General features: G+C 42.0%; 1 protein-coding gene across 5 annotated transcripts in view; it reads left to right on the top strand.

Moving 5' to 3' along the window:
* ppfibp1b (PPFIA binding protein 1b) overlaps positions 1-21305 on the top strand; it is a 166373-nt gene extending 145068 nt beyond the window's left edge. For all 5 annotated transcript variants that reach the window (XM_084335485.1, XM_084335483.1, XM_084335484.1 and 2 more), the window contains 9 exons: positions 4769-4919; positions 6261-6372; positions 11213-11301; positions 12841-12963; positions 14171-14296; positions 15065-15253; positions 17844-18014; positions 19063-19128; positions 19792-21305. In XM_084335485.1, the coding sequence (XP_084191611.1) occupies positions 4769-4919; positions 6261-6372; positions 11213-11301; positions 12841-12963; positions 14171-14296; positions 15065-15253; positions 17844-18014; positions 19063-19128; positions 19792-19875 (1111 nt within the window). In that variant the 3' untranslated portion in view covers positions 19876-21305. The remainder of the gene's footprint in view (positions 1-4768; positions 4920-6260; positions 6373-11212; positions 11302-12840; positions 12964-14170; positions 14297-15064; positions 15254-17843; positions 18015-19062; positions 19129-19791) is intronic.

Below are 21305 nucleotides of genomic sequence, written 5' to 3'. Positions count from 1 at the left end.
CGCAAGTTATTGAATTGGGGTGGGGTAAAATTATGGCAAGGGGTAAGATTTTGGCACCACAACGGCATTCACTGCAAAACAAGCACACTGTACACATATGGGCAGAAGACCAAATAAAACAGCTACTTGTGGGCACTCATAAAAACAACGTGGTGTACAAGTTGTTTAGCGAGAGGATGGTGGTAATGGGCTTCAATAGAACAATGGATCAATGCCACGTCAAAACTCGCCTCCGCTGATCTGGAGGGCTCGCAGTCCACACACAGACACACGCGCGCGCGCGCGCACACACGGGCTCGCAGCTACACACACACATTTCCACTGTCCAATAGAGCGCCCTTTTCGACCTTGTTCAGAAAGTTCGGTGCGCCTCACAAATTGCTATGTGAACGCAGACGAACCAAATGAAGAATGCAACAATGTTGCAACTTCACCACCAGAACCGCACAGAGTCCACCAAAACTATATGTGAAAGCGACCTTAAAGGACACAGTGATGAGCGTGTAGAGACTGAACGGCAGGAGGTGTTGTGTTTGTGTCTGGGTTCTGTCACTGAGAGATAAAAGATCAGAATCAAAAGGTTCTTATGAAAACATAGAATACGGTAGAATAGAAATACTTTAATCATCCCGAGGGAAATTTGGCACTGCAAATCGCTCACAGTAAACATTTGTTTCTAAAACTTGCTTACTTATCAAGTCAAATCTTTCAGGAATTAAAATAGGAATACAAAATGGCAATATAGAGTCTAAAGCATTGGGAGCACCTGCTCTTTTCACGCAGGAGACGAGATGAGCTCAGGCAAAAGGTCACACTCCTACACAGAGAGTTGGACGACGTTCCACTGTCAAACATCTCAAACAGGAAGTAAACTAACCGGTGCTACCTTTACTCTCAAATGTTTTATAAATAACCCTCTTACTTACTGTCTTTTTACTATTATGTACCCTAATACTATGCTACTATTCTTATACTACTACCTATCATGCTAATATGTCTATACTACTATGCACTCAGAGTGTAACACTCAAGCTTGATACTATTTGTCGAACAATGACACTCACCCAGAGATGTACCCCTCCTGCTGACTTGTTGTTCACAATCTGTAAATCGGTTTGGATAACAGCATCAGCTAAATGACTAAATTGTAAATTGTAAATTTATAAAATTTAATTAACATATTGAATAAACAAGATAATATTATTGTCCCACTCGTATCTTTTATAAATAAGAACCAACTTGAAAGAAGTTCAATAATGTAATTTGACGGCGTCTGTGCAGCCTTGTTTATTCACAGTGTTCATGGAAACGATGACGAATGCAGCCATATAATCTATGGATTCCTTACGCAGAAAAGACATAGCATAGTCTGTTAACTTTTCTGATAACTACATCACTGCATAACTCATAAATGTTCATGACAAGCTTCATCTTTGGTTATTAGTGATACTCTGTATACACCCAATTCAACATCATAGACATTTTCTTTCAAGCTAATTTGATCGTGCATGTCCCGATTTGGCACAACGTTTTGCCCTCTTGGGCAGAGCTGATTTGGAGGCTGTGACGCACAGACGTAGAGACGGCTCTGTGTAGGAGTGTGTATAGGAGTAATATTAGATTAGATTAGATTAAATAACTAACTAGTAAGAGTTAGTAAGCGATATGTACAGATATACAGTAGATCTCTCCTACACTGCTTCAACTGCAGCTAGTGGTTAACTGTCTGCAGTGTGGTATAGTGTGGTAGTGAAAGGGTTGAAGAACCTCTCTCCTATTTAGTTATAATGGAATAAATGGTAAATGGGACTGCATTTATATATCACTTTGGATAACTACAATTTATGCCTAACATTCACCCATTCACTCACACATTCACACACTGATGATGTAGGCGACCATGCAAGGTCCCAACCTGCTCATCAGGAGCAGTTAGGGGTTCAGTGTCTTGCTCAAGGACACTTCTACACGCTGCCAGGAGGAGCCAGAATCGAACCCGGAAACCTTCTGATTACCAGACGAACAGCTCTAGCTCCTGAGCCACTGTTGCCCCCAGTTAAATGAATAAGGGAACATCCTTTGGACTATTTCATGGAAATAGCAGGTGTTCACGCAATATGTATTTGATTACTTGACGTGGTGAGATTGTTGCTACTAATAAAACTGTATTTACTCAGGTTGTGATGACGCTTGTTGTCGTTTTGCTTCATCATGCTATTTTGGACACTGAACTCTCCACACAACATGATCACACACAACACACATTCCAACACACTAACCCTAACCATACATACAACACACATTCTGCATTCGCTCACACACAAACGCTCACTTTAAACACAATGGAAAGGACACGTTAAACGAACAAGGAAAATAAAGGTCACTTTAACTCATTGAGCACCACGCTGTTTTTCTATCTGTACTGCCTGGCGCTAGCGTTATTGACAATTTTCACAATGTTTGTGGACCCATCGTATATTCTATATTATAGCTATGGAGACAATAGTATGGCTCATTTGACAGGCACTATTTATAGTCCAACATTGACAAACCAGTTAATTTCTACATACAGTACTTTCGTTTGTGCGCTATTCCACGCTAAACATTGCCCCGTTTCAAATATAATCCAGTCTAGTTTTCTAGATAGTGAGATATGACGTGTTATATGCATATGCGCAAATCGTTCGGGTTGCTCGCCTGAAACCTATATTATTTCCAAATCAAAGGTATATACCATATATAGATGTTTCACGAAGCTGCGATCGTTACCAAAAGCATGTTTTTAGGTTCTGTAAAATACGATGGAGTTGTGCGGGCATGTTCTGAGAGGATCCAGCGGGGAGATGTTCAAGAAGGTGGTGATGGGGAAGGTGGATGGAAAGAGAGGAAGTGGAAGACCAAGAAGAGGCTGGGTAGACGACGTCTGTGATTGGAGTGGAGTGAGAGGCGGAGTCACGGAGTTGGAGAGAAGAAGTGGGGACAGAATGGGTTGGAGAGTGATAGGCAACCTTCGGAACGAAGAAGCCACCTAATGAATGAAAAATACGACGCTGTGATCAATACAAAAGCATGTTTTAGGTTAGGTAAAATAGACCTAAAATATACTTTACCTTAGTCAGAAGGTACTCCAAAATGAATAATCCATGTAGTTCCATCGCGATCGCAATTACTCGTGTCGTGTGCATTGGGTCTGGCTATAATACAATAGGTTTCAGGCAAGCAAATCTCCGACAGATGGCTGTGTGTTGATTCACTTTGAGGGGGAAGGGATTCCTGCAGTCGGAGGTACCAGGCACTGAAAGACACCTTAGAGACCCAGTTCAAAAGGTAGGCGATACTGCCACCTGTCGGGATTCGATCGCCATTGTAATTATAACGTAGGCAGTGGTGCCAGGGAGACACAGGCAGGTCCACACCTTTAGAATGGGAAAATCGAGAAAAAATAAAGGAAAAAAAGGATAGTTTTTGGCGCTCAACGGTTGGATTTGAAACACGGGAATACTTGTTTATTGCGCAGAAAGAGTTGAGTGGTTCTTGTATAGTATAGTTTAGAAATAGCAAGTATAGCATAAGGATATAGAGTAAAAAACTGTATATTGTACAGTAGTGGACCCAGTGCCTTAATTCGTAGCTAACATCTCAGGACTTTAACATGTCTATTTTATCATGCCTATTTTATGTCTATTTTATTACCTGTTTATTATGTCTATTTTATTATTTAGTATTATTGCACAATCAAAGCGGGCATGGCCACTCGCATTTCACTGTATGCCCTGTAGGGATGGGAATCGAAAACCGGTTCCAGTTGGGAGCCGGTTCCTAATTGTCCGATTCTTGGAATCGCATGCCTCCGTGACTATCGATTCCTCTATCGATGCCATGTTTTTCCGACAGTTGCGCATTTCAAAACAATAACGTTAGCGTTAGCATGTAGCCATGGCAGACTATTTGATTCCTTACGCTCGAAATTGCCTGGGTTTTGGTCATATGCTCCCGAAATGCTCCCGCTGTTTGACTGTTTCTAAGTGCAGTGATTGAAAACTACTCGAATGCTTTAGAACCGAGTCATTCATTTAACCCTAACAGCCACGGAGCTAGCGCTGGCTAGCGCTGGCTAACGCTAGCTGACGCTGGCTAATCAGGCTCATACAGACACACAGAGAGAGATAACAGCTGACAGCACCAGGTAGTACAGCGTGCGTGCGTCCGTGCGTGTGTGTGCGCTGGTCTTCTGAAAGACCAGAGACAGAGAAGTCGGAGGAATAACGACCTGTTGAATGCAACTACGGTTCAATAGATTCAATTAGTTTAAGATATTGAACTGTAGTTACATTCAACAGCCCGTTATTCAATAGATTAAATTAGTTTAAGAATAAAAAAAATTTAAATACATTTTAAGAGAATCTCAAATACATTATTTTATTTAAGTGTAGGCTATATTTAATTTTTTTTGTTTACAGTTTTTGTATTTTTCTGACATGGGGGCTCAACAATAAATGACAATCAGAAATATCAAGTTGCATGTTGTTATTCTAACCAGCTTAGTTCTGTTGCATTTCCAATTTATTTATTTAAATTATAAAGCAGGAATCAATAAGGGAATCGATAAGAAGAATCGATAAGGGAATCGTATCGATAAAATCTTATCAATTCCCATCCCTAATGCCCTGGTATGTACAGTATGTGACAAATAAACCTCTTGAATCTTGAATCTTTCATTCTTCTCTCCATTGCTGTTCCGTTCTCTTTCTCGTTTCCTGTCGCTCAGTGACCTGGATGCGCCGTTTGCGCGCTGGTCTAGAGACCAGGTGTGTGGCTGGCTGCAGGAACAGGGGCTGGGGCTGTACCTGAACATGGCACGGGTCTGGATCTCCTCCGGACAGACGCTGCTGCAGGCCTCGCAGCACGACTTGGAGAGGGTGAGGAGGAGCAGAGGATTCTTCATAGCAATCAATGAATAGGGAAGCCCCCCGGCGTGTTGAGCCGGCTTAAATAAAGCTGAAATAAACATTTCTTGTTTGTTTTTGACACAAATTTGTTAGTTTTCACACTTATTATTTTGAATTAAAACTAAACGTCAAACAGGAAATCTTAGTTGAGTTTGCTCAACCTGGCTTGACCCACAGGTACTAACAAATGGATCCTCCCCGACAATTTAGAATTCTTATAGGACACCTGCCTTCCATTCAATGTTATATCATATATAATAATTAATCATATAGGCAGTCCTTTAGAGTCAATCGTTTCAAAGTAGGTTTCTGCATCAATTAATTCCTCTCTTCATATCCTTTTATATACAGTAGCTTAGGGCTGGGCAATTGATCAATATTTATTTTCAATTATGATTTTGACTTGCATTATGAAAACAAGATAATTGTTTTTAAGTCAGGTCTTGTTTTTGAGTCAGGTCATGTTTTAAAATTAGGTCATGTTTTAAGTCAGGTCATGTTTATAAGTCAGATCATGTTTTAAGTCAGGTCATGTTTATAAGTCAGGTCATGTTTATAAGTCAGGTCTTGTTTATAAGTCAGGTCTTGTTTATAAGTCAGGTCATGTTTTAAGTCAGGTCATGTTTATAAGTCAGGTCATGTTTTAAGTCAGGTAATGCTTATAAGTCAGGTCATGTTTTAAAATTAGGTCTTGTTTAAAGTCAGGTCATGTTTTTGTTTTTCAGTTGAATTATATTAAAAGTTTAAGGACTGTAAAAATGTGTTGTTTTTAAAGTTTAATAAATGCATGATGTTTCCAATGAGTAATCGGATCAATCGTGATTTAAATATTGACCAAAATAGTCAGGATTATGATTTTTGCAGCCCTACAGTAGCTACATAATGTTCACAGTGCCTTTTCATAAAGTACGTGTGTAACATGGCCATTACGTGGCTGTATTCAGCGCTCTGAGACTATCTGCACTCTGCTGCAGGACAGCAGGCTTTCAAATGAATGGAAACGGCCAGGTCTGTTTAGTGTCCCTGAGGCTGTTTGCTGTAATTCTCTCCACTCCTTCTCTGTGTGTGTGTGTGTGTGTGTGTGTGTGTGTGTGTGTGTGTGTGTGTGTGTGTGTGTGTGTGTGTGTGTGTGTGTGTGTGTGTGTGTGTGTGTGTGTGTGTGTGTGTGTGTGTGTGTGTGTGTGTGTGTGTGTGTGTGTGTGTGTGTGTGTGTGTGTGTGTGTGTGTGTGTGTGTGTGTGTGTGTGTGTGTGTGTGTGTGTGTGTGTGTGTGTGTGTGTGTGTGTGTGTGTGTGTGTGCGCGTGCGCGTAGGAGCTGGGCATCAAGCACTCGCTGCACAAGAAGAAGCTGCAGCTGGCCCTGCAGGCGCTGGGCTCAGAGGAGGAGGATAATAAGGGCAAGCTGGACTACAACTGGGTGACTAGTGAGTATCAGACCAGGGCCCTATTCCCCGTACCTGGTTCAACTAAGTCGATCAAGAGTCCCATTATCCAGATTCAATTAACCCGATGTTTGAAGCCGGGATTTTCCTGTTCCTCGAAGGTGGATTCAGTCTCGTTAACTCGAACCAGACTTGAGACCCAGGATAAGTGCGTGCGGCCGCTTCAGTTGAAAAGCCAGCACGTATCGATAGCAGAGATCCTGATTTTCTAACGGCATTGATTGATTAATTGATTTAAAACTTTATTAACAGATTGCAGTACGGCTCATAGCCTCGCCGACAAGTTAAATGCATAATCTATAGGCTAATTTGAAGTCCCTCATTACCCCAATCAATCAGATTATATTTCTTTAAACTTGCCTGCTGGCAGTAGGTTTATGGATTGAATAATCAAATGAGATCTTGCAGGCGAAAATAATTAGTTCAACAGAATAAGGATACGGCTCTCTTACCCATTGATTGATGTATGGTGGATCTTTTACTTATCTGCACTGTGGTGTGACGGTTTGTGGTTTTGACTTTCACGCAGACGGCCCGGGTTCGAATCCCACTTCTCCTAGTCTTTTCCTTCTTTTTGCAATGTAGGAATAATTCTATTTGGTGCACGTTGAGAGCTATATAAAGAATGACATCCTCAATGCATGTAGATTTATAATATTTTAACTTAAAACTAGGCTACTTTTGCGTATAATCATTAATATTATATTCCAAAAAAGAAAAAATTGGAAACGCGGGGTTTCGAACACCGGTCGCCCGGTTGCCAGGATTCAGCACTAGCCGCTGCGCCACTGTGCCAGACGGGATATATTCATTGTTTATCCATTAATGGACGAGAGACCCGTGTTTAGAATATTTTTCTTTTGAATGAAGTTTTATCTCTTTATTCTCAAATGCATTAATGTGACGTCAACGGCTCATTCAATTTCTCAAATCCGTCAAACAGCGCATCTCATCAGACATTTTAATCCCAGTTACAATATCACACAAAAACCACAATCCACGCATAGACACTTCAATTTTATGCTTGAATGAAACACAATCCGGGCGCTCCGTTAAGCAAATCTACAGCGGAGAATATGAAACTAATCAGAGCCAAACGGCCGATAGGTTTCATTCATTAAAAATATCCCCGCGGGATTCACATTTGCAATGCGCCGTTATTAAAATAACCACATGCAGCGTGTATCGCGACTCCGAGCGCCGTATATGACGTGCATTATTTTATTTAGGACAAAGTAAATCTATAGGCTCAATATGATTTATTATCAGCATTTAGTTCTATTATTATACATTTCAAAAGCCCCCTCTAGGAAAACGAAGCACAGAAACATAATTCAGAATGGTATAAATGGGATCTCTAGACTGTGAGAATCATTTCATTTCTTTGCGGGGGCGTGGCCATGGTTCATCCGGCTAACTGAAGTTAACCCTGCTCTCGACCAGGCTCAAACTTTTTGATCTGTTGTCATGGTGATTTGGACAATCGAGCGTCGGGGAACAGGGCCCTGTTTCTTGTACGTGGTTCAACTAAGTCGATCAAGATGTCATTATCCAGCTTCAGTTAACCCGATGTTTGAAGCCGGGATTTTCCTGTTCCACGAAGGTGGATTCAGTCTCGTTAACTCAAGCCAGACTTGCGACTCAGGCTAAATGCGCGCGGCCGCTTTAGGTGAAAAGCCAGCACGTATCGATGGCAGAGATCCTGATTCTCTAACGGCATTGATTGATTAATTGATTTAAGACTTTATTGACAGATTGCAATACGGCTCAATCGCCTCGCCGACAAGTTAAATGCGTTATCTATAGGCTAATTTTAAGTCCCTCATTACCTCAATCAATCAGATTATATTTCTTTAAACTTGCCTGCTGGATTGAATAATCAAATGAGATCTTGCTAGCGAAAATAATTAGTTAACTGTTATACAGAATTACGATACGGCTCTCTTACCCATTGATTGATGTATAGTCAATCTTTAACTTATCTCCAATGTGGTCTAACGGGTTGTTCTTTTGACTTTCACACAGACGACCGGGGTTTGAGACCCTAGTCGTCTCCTTCTTTTTGCAATATAGGAATAATTCAATTTGGTGCACGTTGAGAGCTATATAAAGAATGACATCCTCAATGCATGTAGATTTATAATATTTTAACTTAAAACCAGGCTACTTTGGCGTATAATCATTAATATTATATTCAAAAAAATCATATTGGAAACACCGGTTTTGAACCCCGGTCGCTGGGTTGGCAGGCTTGAGCACTACCGCTGCACCACTGTGCCAGATGGGATAAATTCATTGTTTATACATTAATGAACGAGAGACCCGTGTTTAGAATATCCTTTGTTTTGAATGAAGTTTATCTCTTTATCCTCATTCATTAATGTGACGTCAACGGCTCATTCAATTTCTCAAATCCGTCAAACAGCGCATCTCATCAGACATCTTAATCCCAGTTACAATTAAAATAACCACATAATGTGTACATCGCACGAGCGAGCGCCACCGTCGCCACGGTATATATAACGTGCATTATTTAGGACAAAGTGAATTTAGTATCAGCATTTTGGGTCTATTTTACATTTCAAAAGCCCCCTCTGGAAGAATGGAGCACAAAAACGTAATTCAGAATGGTATAATGCAGATCCTAGGCTGTGGGAATAATTTCAGGAAACGAGCTGTCACTTTCTTTGCGGGGGCGTGGCTCTGCGTGATCCGGCTAACTTGAACTTGAACTCTGCTTTCGACCAGGCTCAAACTTTTGGATCTGTTGTCATGGTGATTTGGAAAATCCACGTACATGGAACCGGAAAGTCCGGCTAACGCAGTTATCCAGTTAAAGTTATCCGGCTAACTCAGTTATCCAGGTACAAGAAACAGGGCCCTGGAAGGTCCGGCTTAAGTCAGACTAGACTGGAAATTATCCGGCTAACTCAGTTATCCAGGTACGGGGAACGGGGCCCAGGGTATCTGTATATTATTATACTAGTATATTATGATATATCAGACCAGGGTATCTGTATGTTATTATATTATTATATTATAATATATCGGACCACATTCATACAGACTTTAGAACTGTGTCTAATATATCTGTATGTTATTATATTATCATATATCAGACCAGGGACTTTATTTTATTTTATTTTATTTAACCTTTATTTACCCAGGCAAGAAATTAAGAACAAATTCTTATATACAAAAGCAGCCTGTCCAAAAAGCAAAGGCCTTTTGAGGGAAGGGGGGGGGGGGGGGGGGGTTTTGGGGTAAAAATTGATGTTTATTTATAATATATCAGACCACGTTCATACAGACTTTAGAACTGTGTCTAGTGTCTCTGTATATTATTATATTAGTATATCATAATATATAGATAATTTCATATCCAATTTTGAATCCGAAATCTGAAAACCAATAACGACCTGTTTTTCATTGTTTTGATTTAGTTCTGAAGTAAAAAATTGAAAATGGGATATTTAGTTGTCTTTGATTTTCTCATTTAACATCAGCAAATGTCAAACTGAACACACTTTCATGGCCCCTCCTGACCGTCGGTTATGTTTGACCTGGACCTAATGACCAGCTTCCAACACTTCTTCAATATGGCCTGTTTATCACTGTGTCGGCAACGGGGAGAACGCATAGCGGGGTAATGAGATCCACTTGGAAAAATACCTTGTGTTAGTGCCCTTCTTACAGATGCATGCAGGGAGAAAAGTCCAACTAACATCATGATCACAACAAATCGGAAATGTTAAATGACAAAATCGAATTGTTAACCCTTTCTGCGCCAAACCAGAGAAAAGTCGGGTTTCGTCGCCAGCGGTTGAGCGCCATACCCGAGAATTCTTGGGTTTTGATCCTTTGATATTTTTCCTTTGATCCCCGTTCTAGACACTCAGCCGGAGCTCCCTAGGTCTCCCTAGCACATCTGCCTACATTGGAATTGCAATGGCGATTGAATCTCGCCAGGTGGCAGTATCGCCTACCTTTTGAACTGGGGATATCATTTGTCTTCCAGTACTGATTTACCTCCGGCTGTTTCCACCTAGGAGTGGATCACAACATAGCAATCGGTGGAAGATTTGGTGCCTCAGAGCTATTATTTCCCGTATGGTAGCCATGCCCAATATACACGAGTAATTGCGATCGCCATGGGATCGACTGGGATTTATTCATTTTGGAGTACTTTCTGACTGAGGTAAGGTATATCTTAGGTAACCTGCTGGTATTTTTTTAACGTAAAACATGCTTCTGTACCGATCACAGTGTCGTATTTTACCGGACGTAAAACATGCTTTTTGTAACAATTGCAGATTCTAGTTAAAACGACCCCCCCCCCCCCCCCTTGATGATTTTGTGAAGACACATATGTATGTGGTATATACCTTTGATTTGGAAGTATTTGGGGTTTCAGGCGAGCAACCAGAACGATTTGGCAGTTAAATGACAAAATCTAACATAACAAAATATCCCATTTTCTCATGTTCTATTTTCAACTTCAGAACAAAATCAAAACAACGAAAATCTGTTATTGGTTTTCTGATTTGATATTTGTAAACAAACAATGAAATAACAGTGTTTTTTTTATTTTGATATGAAATGGTTAAATGACATGGATACTAATAGAACATCATTCATCTCACAGTGAAATTACACCGGGTTTCAAATAAGACCGTATTCAGGAAACCCAATCCCAGTATTTTCCATTTCTGACGGAAAGTCCTAGAATGATTATAATTAGCTGATGGCCTGACCTCGTCTCTCTGTCCTGCCCACGCTTCTCTCCCCCGTCCCCGTCTTTACCCATCATCCTCTCTGTCAGGGTGGCTGGACGACATCGGACTCCCGCAGTACAAGACCCAATTTGACGAGGGACGAGTGGACGGACGCATGCTGCACTACATGACGGTGGTGAGTCCTGGAGAGACGGACGAGGCCCTCCCTCTACCCCCCCCTCCCCTCCCTCTACACCCCCCCCCCCTCTCTTTACCCCCCAGGCCATGGATGAGTGGCTCCGATCATCACTCTGCCGTCTCGCATTAGGCGGAGTGGGACTGGACGGCATGGGGGGAGGACGTTTAGTAGGCTACTGCTGGAGAGGACCTGGTCTCATCACTGCATGATCTGTGTGATTACAACAAAATATAGACTTAAACTAGAATTACAAATATTAAGAAAAGGAATGCTAAGATAAAAAATCTTAAAAAAGATAAAGTATTTAGATAGATAGATAGATAGATAGATAGATAGATAGATAGATAGATAGATAGATAGATAGATAGATAGATAGATAGATAGATAGATAGATAGATAGATAGATAGATAGGCAAGCGATACCGGAGTCTCAAGGCGAGCACAGAAAGACTCAGAAGAAGCTTCTATCCCCAGGCCATCAGGCTGCTAAACGAACAATGAACACTACACAACAACAACCACCAAACGCACATAGCACACACATCCACACGCACACACTCACTTTAAACAAACACACTGTAGCACCCACTCCACACACTTTATAGCACACACCCACTTTAAACAAACACACTGTAGCACCCACTCCCCACACTTTATATTTATTGATGAAGGATTGCACTACAACTCGTACACCTTACTGTAAATTGTACCTAAATTGTACCTCATCCCATTTCTGCTTTGCACTATATAGTACTGTACATTAGTACACTGCATAGTATTGTATATTATATGGTAACTCAGAACATTGTACATATGTCTATACCGAACACTGTGACCTCATTTTCTTCTTCTAAATTACATGCTATACTATGTTATTTGATACTATCTTGTCTAGCACAGTCTCTGGAGCGTAACAGTAAGAAGCATTTTGTATGAAAGTATTCTGTACTTCTGTATGACAACTATTAAAGAAACTTGAATAGATAGATAGATAGATAGATAGATAGATAGATAGATAGATAGATAGATAGATAGATAGATAGATAGATAGATAGATAGATAGATAGATAGATAGATAGATAGATTAGTGCAATAGTAATATATAATGTACAGGTGATTCAACTGGATATAAAATATATAGATTACTACTACTGAGTAATAGTGCTAATCATATGTATGTACACATTGTACAGAGTTGTAGTATTAATATTGACAGTGATAAAGACACTGGCATAAAGTCATACTGGCCAGCAGCGTAACTAGTAAGAGTAGGTAAGGGATATGTACAGATATAGATATAGTACTGTATTTACAGATGTGTAAAAAGGATTACTGAATGACATTAGAATGACAGTATTATGTTATGCACACACAGAAATATCACCTCTTATATATCCGCTTATAATTGCGTCTCTAGATATTATTGGATATGTATGGGATATGTACATATATGTACAGATATAGATATAGTATAAAAAGTGTAAACAGGATTATATGTGTAATTGGTGGTGACTGGTGTTACTGTGTGTCCCTCAGGATGACGTCCTCTCTCTGAAGGTGGGCAGCGTCCTGCATCACCTCAGTATCAAGAGGGCCATCCAGGTGCTGCGGCTCAACAACTATGAGCCCAACTGCCTGCGGCGCCGCCCCTCTGACGAGGTGAGTTCACAGTCACTGAGAAGAATCCCTCTTGAGCCATACATTGAGGCCATGTCCAGACGAAAGCCTGGCTTGTTTGAGTGTACTTTATGACCCTCCAAGGAACCTATAAATGGTAAATGGCCCCACTGTCGCCCCTATAAAAGAAGGAAGGGTAGCGTGTAACGCACATCAACGGGATCAGCCGTCTCCTTGTTTATGACCCGTCATTTAAACAAGTTATTACCTCTGATGTCAGTATCATCAGCAATTTGCCCACCTGTTCAAGACTTCTGGAATTCCGTCATCAATACACTATCCCGGGTCATGAGCTGCAGAATTCCTCTCTCCCCCTCCCTCTGCCTACTTGGGGATACTACTGCTATCAATTTATTGGTCCAGAACACCAAACCCCTACTCGTTTCTCTAGCTGTTGCCAAGAAAACTATCCTCTTAAACTGGAAGACAAGAAAACATTTGAATACTGGGCAATGGTTGGGCCTTCTCTCAAATTACATATCACAGGAAACAATCTCAACCGTGGATCACATCGAAGTCTCACAATTTAATAACATCTGGGAATTGCTTGTGGATAATCTAGGCTCCTAATCATAGGAGATTGACCTGTGAGCCATCCACTCCATAACCCACCCTTCTCTCAATCCCCCTCCTCACCCGGTACTTTACTCACTCCCCTCTCTGCCCCCCCCCCCTTTCCCTTGTCATGTGTATTCGTTGTTGTCCTTCATTGTCTTTGGTTGTAATTTGTTTGTCAATGTCTAGTCTGAGTTCCCCCCCTCCGAGAGGGCAATGAAATATATTTTTTTAATATTTTTCTTATTTTACTACACTTTTTATTTAATTTTGTACTGTAAACAGTTAAAACGTATAATAAATAATAAATTTGTCCCCCGAAGAGGGGGGGGGGGTGGATGGAGTGCCCTCAAAAAAGGGCAAAAAAAAAGAAAAGAAAAAAAAAGAATCATCAGCAATTTGTTGCATTGTTAACTAGCTAACGTTTGATATATTGGTTGATTTCTTCAGATAGCTTGTATATTTGTTGGTGTTCTGATGTGACGACCCTTCCTTCTTTTACGGTTTCCTTGTGACGCTCAAGGAACTTTAAACGTTCATTATTTCATGTTTTAAGTACACGATTAACCTTAATCTTCATCGCTCATTTGTTCGATTTATTCATCCTTCCTCCTCTCGTGTCGTGCTCTCCTAGAACAACATCTCCCCGGCAGAGGTCTCCCAGTGGACCAACCACAGGGTGATGGAGTGGCTGCGGTCAGTGGACCTGGCAGAGTACGCCCCCAACCTGAGAGGCAGCGGGGTGCACGGGGGCCTGATGGTGAGAGAGGCACACGCTAAGAGAGAACCGGGATTCAGGAACATTTTATTTGCCAAATCCGAAACATGTACGGGAATCCTTCTCGGTAATGACACGGGCACAGAGGCGTTCTAGAACTGAAAGATCCACAGTATGACAGACACACACAGTATGACCGCAGGGACAGTATATCACTCTCTATACAGTATATTATGAACTTACATAAAAGATAGTTACAGTGCAGAAGCTTATGTTAAGTATAATTTAAACAAAGATCCCTATGTGCACAGATTGGGTCAGGGTCATTACCACAAGCCCTAGAGACTGGCAGATTTAATGCCACCCCAGAGAAGGACGGTCTTTGTTTGGTGTGTGAGTTAGAGGTGACATTGAGAATGAGGTTAACTTTTTTGTTTTACTGTCCTGTTTACGAGGACGTAAGGGAAGTACTTTTTAGTAAAACGTCCTCCATGTATGTTGATTTTCTTGAGCTGGGTGAACTTGTTGCAGATTATATTTGTCAAGCTTGGAGAGAGGAGACAGAATATTTTATTTAAGAGCGAGCTCTAATCTGTATTTATGTAATCTGTATTTCGATAATGTAATGTAATAATCGAACACTGCAACAGTATTTTTTGTGTCTTATAAACCCATGAGTGTTGGGCACTTTGTGTGCGTGACATCAAAATACAATAATCAATCAATTATATACATGGTATTACTGTATGATGTAAATCAGAGGAACCCATAGAGCTCCCTTGAAGCTCTTATAACTTGCTCCCCCCACAGGTTCTGGAGCCACGTTTCAATGTGGAGACCATGGCCCTCCTGCTGAACATCCCCCCCAACAAGACGCTGCTCCGACGCCACCTGGCCACCCACTTCAACCTGCTGGTGGGCTCGGAGTCACAGCAGCTCAAGCAGGAGTGTCTGGAGAACCCAGACTACACCCTGCTCACCGCCACCGCCAAGGTCAAGGTAGGACACCACGAGCAAGTGAGGGCAGATAGGGGCTTGGGTAAGCCGGCCGACAGCTGTGTTCCACATCCTTCATAAGATAAGATAAGATATTCCTTTATTGATCCCCTTGGGGAAATTCAGGCATCATAGCAGCATGGGGTAGGGGAGAGGGGAGGTACAGGTATGGACAGGGTAATAGTAGAAAGACATCAATATAGGCAATAAAATTATAGTACAGTAGGGCGCCCCAGTGGCGAACCACATAACGCGCTGAGTCGCGGCACGGCCGACCCGGGTTCGATTTCCGGACCCGTTGTTATTTGCCGAATGTCTTCCCCCCACTCTGTCTCCCGTTCCTCCTCTCTCTCTCTCTCTCTACTGGACTGCCCAGTAGTAAAAAGCGATAAACGCTAAAAAATTTATCTTTAAAAAAAAATATATAGTACAGTAGAAAAGTAAAAAAAAATAAGCCGTATACAACAATACAATTAACTCTGAATATAAGCATATGAGCAAGTAGGCAGTGTGATCAAAGGTGCAGATGAGGGTCTGTACGCCCTATCAGTTATATTATATGTTACAATACATATGGTCAATAACACTTAGAATCTGAATATATACTATGAGTAAGTAAAGTGTACAGTATACACAGGTGCAGTATACACAAGATACCCTAACTAGCATGATATACGTCATACGTTGTGCATTGTAGTCTGTGCAATTTAGGCGAGAGTCAGACACACTTAGTGATCAGACATCCCTAGTAGTTCTCGCCTCTCGAAGGGGCCTCTCGAAGGGTTACAGGGAAAGGGGACAAAAAATAAATTAAATAAAATAGAAAAGAGACAGACAATTCATACATCACAGAGGTATGGGAAATAATTAAAACACATCAAACAAACAACCAAATAAAATGACACAGTATGTAATACATGAAGCAGAACAGACACATTATAGTTAACACATCCACCGCCATAAACGGCTTACGATGGGTTTGCTGATCATGCGAATTCCGCCAATCCACGGCGTACGACGTTATTGAGATCATATTTAATTTTTTCACCATGGTATTCATAATTCCCTCACCCAGCCTCGGCTGAGACAGTGGGACTCGGCACAACCATGCAACGCTTCAATACCGCCGCCTGGTGGATGATCGGGCGAGTTACTACCGGAAATGGATCTCTGGTGATCTCGGTGCATCTGGGAATTCCGTCCGGCAGTCACATATTGTTGCGGGACTCTAGACACACATCCGTGTATATGGATCGCTGCCATAACTCAATAATCTATATGATTTGGGCGTTTATTGCGCCATACAAACCAGAAATGGATCTAGTCGATCAATGTCAAATAAGTGGGATCTTGTTCCTCCAGTCTCATCGGCGAACGATAAGAGGACAGTAACGTTACTTTCAGCTTGATGGTTTATTCTTTTCAATGCAAACCGCTCTGATCAATATATCACCCATACTACATAAAGCATTTACTGACGATCACGGAATTATAAACGACCCCCCCCCCCCCCTTTCATCCGCGCATGATGAGTCATAACGTTTAGGGTCGTATTCAGTTGGATTTTTTTATATAGCGTGTATCACGAATAAACTGCAATCGATAATCTATATTATGCGTTTAGGCCTATAACTAGCGTCCTAGGAATTACTGCAGAAAACGATAAAAACATACTTATATTCTAGACGTATTTTCGTATGAATATATGAATGAAAAAGTATAACGTTCCTACATCCTGAACGATAGATAATCGATGTTGAATGGGCCATAGTAATGTCAATTTAGCAATACAATTTAAAAAGTTATAGCCCTGCAAAGAAGGTGAACATCTCCATAGGCTTAGACTGGTGGCAGTGATCATACATTGATGGATATAAGCGTGGCTGTTAATGTGTTAAAAGGCTGGGTGACAGTTGCAGGTGTGTGTAAACATCCTTAATAAAAGTAGTGAGGGTGACCCTGGTGACCTGTCCTCTAGCGCCCCCTTATGGACTCATAGGCTGGGTCTGTTGAGGCTTCTGTTTCTGTCATCTACTCAGTAGATGTTTTGCAGTGTTGCATGTGAAAGTAATGGCAAAGCCAAGTCATTCTTTATTCGTATTGCACAATTCATACTCTGGGAAATGTGTGCTTTGTTAGACCTCGGTGGAGGTCTTCACTCTACGGAGTGCATTCGGCTAGTTGATATCTGACCTGCTCATGCTTAACGTCCCCAGAATGCAGACTGAGTTTGGAAAGTTAGCCTTTTGTTTTAATGGCCCGGCTTCTTGGAATGATCTTCAACTCTCGCCTGAAAAGCAATACCCAGCTATCCTATGGACCGTTTAAAAACATGTTTACAAACCTCCCTGCTTCAGTCTGTGACTGTATTTAACTTTGATATTTTTTTTTCTTTCATCTATTTCTAATATGCCTGTAATCTCGACAGCGTTGTAAATTATGAAAACCGCAATTTCATTCTTTGAGTATAAATAATGATTGAATGAATAATACCAACGTTAATACATCCTCTTCGGGCGGAGCATGTGCAGAGCTCTGTGTATATCTCATGGTGGTCCAATAAAGGCTCCTCTGTCTCCTCCGTCCCTCCCAGCCCAAGAAGCTGCCGTTCGGGAGCTTTGGCAGCCTGAGGAAGAAGAGGCAGGATGAGAATGAGGAGTACGTCTGTCCGATGGACGTGGAGATGCCGAAGGGACGCAGCTTCCAGAAGGGCTACGGAGGGGAGCTGCAAATCTACGAGGACGACCTGGACCGGCTAGAGCAGGTGGGGTGGAGAACAGGACATATTTACAGGGCCATGAGGCTCGCCAGGTGTTTTTTACAGAACTTAAAATAATTAACCGTGGAAATCTTGCTTTTGTTGGGAGGCATTTACCACCTGCGTCATTTCCTTGGGGAAATTCAGGAATATATCAGCTGATGGCATTACCTTCTCGATTTAACTTTTTTAACATCTCTTTATTGAAAATCTATTCTAGTATACATAATACGACACCTAGTCCTACCACCCAGTCCTACCATCCAGTCCTACCACCCAGTCCTACCACCCAGTCCCATCACCCAGTCCCACCACCCAGTCCTACCACCCAGTCCCACCCTGGGGCGACAGTGGCTCAGGAGGTAAAGCGGTCGTCTGGTAATTGGAAGGTTCCCGGTTCGATTCCCACTGTGTCGAAGTTCCTAGAGCAAGACACTTAACCTCTAACTGCTCCCGATGAGCAGGTTGGCACCTTGCATGGTTGCCTCCGCCGTCGATGTGTGAATCTGAAGCATAAATTGTAAAGCACTTTGGATAAAAGCACTATAGAAATGCTGTCCATTTACCATTTACCCCAGCAGGCTACAACTATTCACAGCTGACAATAATAGAGGGAATTACATAAAGGTGCATAACAAAAAAACACCAAAAAACACAAACATACTCTCACTCACTCACTCACGCAATCTTTATTTAATCTGGAAGGATCATTGAGAGCAAGCTCTCATTTACAATGACGTCAAGAAACACATAATAAATATAAAACACACAGACATAAAGAGAATGAGAATGTATACAGCTGTACATACTTGATCCACATGTTCTTGCATTCCTACATAAAGAGAGCACTATAAGTCACTCCCAATGTGTCCCAGTGACTGTAGTGAAGTAAAATATAAACGAGCTCCACGTGTTACTGAACCCCCCTCAGGGTGAACGGGATATTTTCTAGTTTCAGACGGAACATGACATCCTTCAGCCATCTGGCTCAATCTCACTTTTCGGACATCTCAGTTCATGGGTGTAAAGTAAACTGGAAGTAATTATTTTGCAGATGGAGGACTCCGAGGGAACCGTGCGACAGATCGGAGCTTTCTCCGAGGGCATCCAGAACCTGACGGTAAGAATTCATCCAGTGGAACTGTATCGAGGCATGTATACACAGTGTACCCGGCAGCGTGGCTACATGAGTAGAGCTCCGGATTCATGATCGGAAGATCACAGGTTCGAGCCCCGGTCAAGGCCATTGTTGGAAAGTGTTGTTGTCCAGCAGGGAGCACTCTGTCCTCTGGACTTGTCAGTAACAATGCCCTTGTTACAATGATAGGGACACCATACAGCTGCGAGTGCCGTCCTTCGGATGAGACGCTAAACCGAGGTCCTGACTGAATTTGGTTGTTAAAGAACCCTATCTATCGCAAAGAGTAGGGGTTTCCCTGACTTTCCTGGCCAAATTCACAATCAGGTCTCTGACATCAAGGCCACCTAATCATCCCTCCCCCTTAATTGGCTGACATCAATCCCTGTCTCCTGAGCCATTCAGCCATTGTGTAGTGTGATGTGTGCCTGGTACCAGTGTATGGCAGCCATTGAGCCTGCGTAGCCCAAGGTTGCGTGCTACCAGTGGTGGTGAAGGAGGCTATTTCCACCCTACATTGTGGGGAGCACTTGGAGTGTCTAGAAAAGCACTAAATAAATGTAATGATCATTCATTTGTTATCATCATCAGATAGATTTACGAGATTAATAACCCCTCCCCGCATTGTGTGTGTTGTGAACGCAGAGCATGCTGAAAGACGACGAATTCTTCACGATGACCTCCAACTCTCCCAACCTCAGCGTGACGGACGAGGACTCGAACGCGTGAGGCGGTCCCACAGTGGCACGTCCCCCGCCGTGACCCTGGCGCTGCTGTGAAAGAAACTCTGTGTCAAGCTGCCAACCCTCTCCACTAGCCCACAGACTGCCCCCCCCCCCCAGATCCCCACTAAAACATCACAGATCTCCTTAGTGTTACACTCTTTTTCTCCCATCCCAATTTAGTCATTATGCCAATTCCCTTCCTGGTCGTTGCGTGCATTGCCCCACTGTCGGTCCTGGGAGGGTGTAGACTATCACATGCCTCCTCCGATACATGTGGAGTTGCCAGCCGCTTCTTTTCAACTGACAGCAAGGAGTTTCACTGGGAGAACGTAATGCGTGCAGAGGTTTACGCTATCTCCCCCAGATCCCCTCCCTGCTGAACAGGCGCCCCGACCGACCAATAGGAGTCGCAGTTTACAACGACCAGGACACATACCCCACCAGCTTCCCACCTGCGAACACTGACAATTGTGTTCGTAGGGACGACTGACCAAGACGGAGGTACCGCTGACAGCTGGATTCGAACCCAGAGTCTCTGCAGTGGTAGGCGAGTGCTTAGACCTCTACGCTACCCAGCCACACCTTTAGTGTTACATTCTTAAGACGAGCCAAAAGTGTTACGAAAAGTTCCTCGATAAAAGTCAAACCTACACTCCTGGTACCCATCGTCGCTCCTCTTAAACGCCACTGTATTTGTAGTCATCTCCGTAGGACGGACGAAGAATTTTAGGGCAACGCCACCATTTTTTCACCGACCAGCTGGTTACTGGAGACTTTTGTACTGGTTCGTTTTATACTGGGCATCACTTCTGCGTTTTTCATTTTTAACCGATTCATCACCCAGCACGAAAAAATAATAATTAACATTTGGATCATGCAAATAAAGAGTTAATATATGTCTTATTTTTATGCCTTTAAACGATATAACTAATGGGTTATAATATTTCCCATAAGAGATGGAATTTATTCAACATGTACTGAGCCCATGTTCTCTGTCAAAACTCCAAACTCCAAAACATGTGTAACCGCTCTGATTAAACGCAAACTTTTTATATTCGTAACATATTTTGAAAATGTTTGGAAAAGTTATTTCTTTGCACGCCTTTATTATAACACAGTACACAAAGTCTAATGCATACAATTTGTTTCTAAGTATCATTGCATGGTATTTAAATCCAAATTAGTAACGGAAGGTGGAAGCTTGTCATTTATTGTATTTTTCTTTTTCTACAGATAGATTTACTATGGAATCCTGTTGACAGCCAGATAGTTATGTTGTAAGTTACATATTCAGAGAGTGGAGAGTGACTGAGGCAACGTGAGAATATCACAACGTGCTGATGATACTCTGCTGCCCTCAACCACAGCTGAGAAGAAAGTTTGTACTGTGTACGGTTTACGTGAATACATTTCTGAGGTCAATAAAATAATTTA

The sequence above is a fragment of the Notolepis coatsorum genome (assembly GCF_963971535.1).
Source record: "Notolepis coatsorum genome assembly, chromosome: 18".
NCBI lineage: Eukaryota > Metazoa > Chordata > Actinopteri > Aulopiformes > Paralepididae > Notolepis > Notolepis coatsorum.
This window is presented reverse-complemented; position numbering and strand designations above follow the sequence as displayed.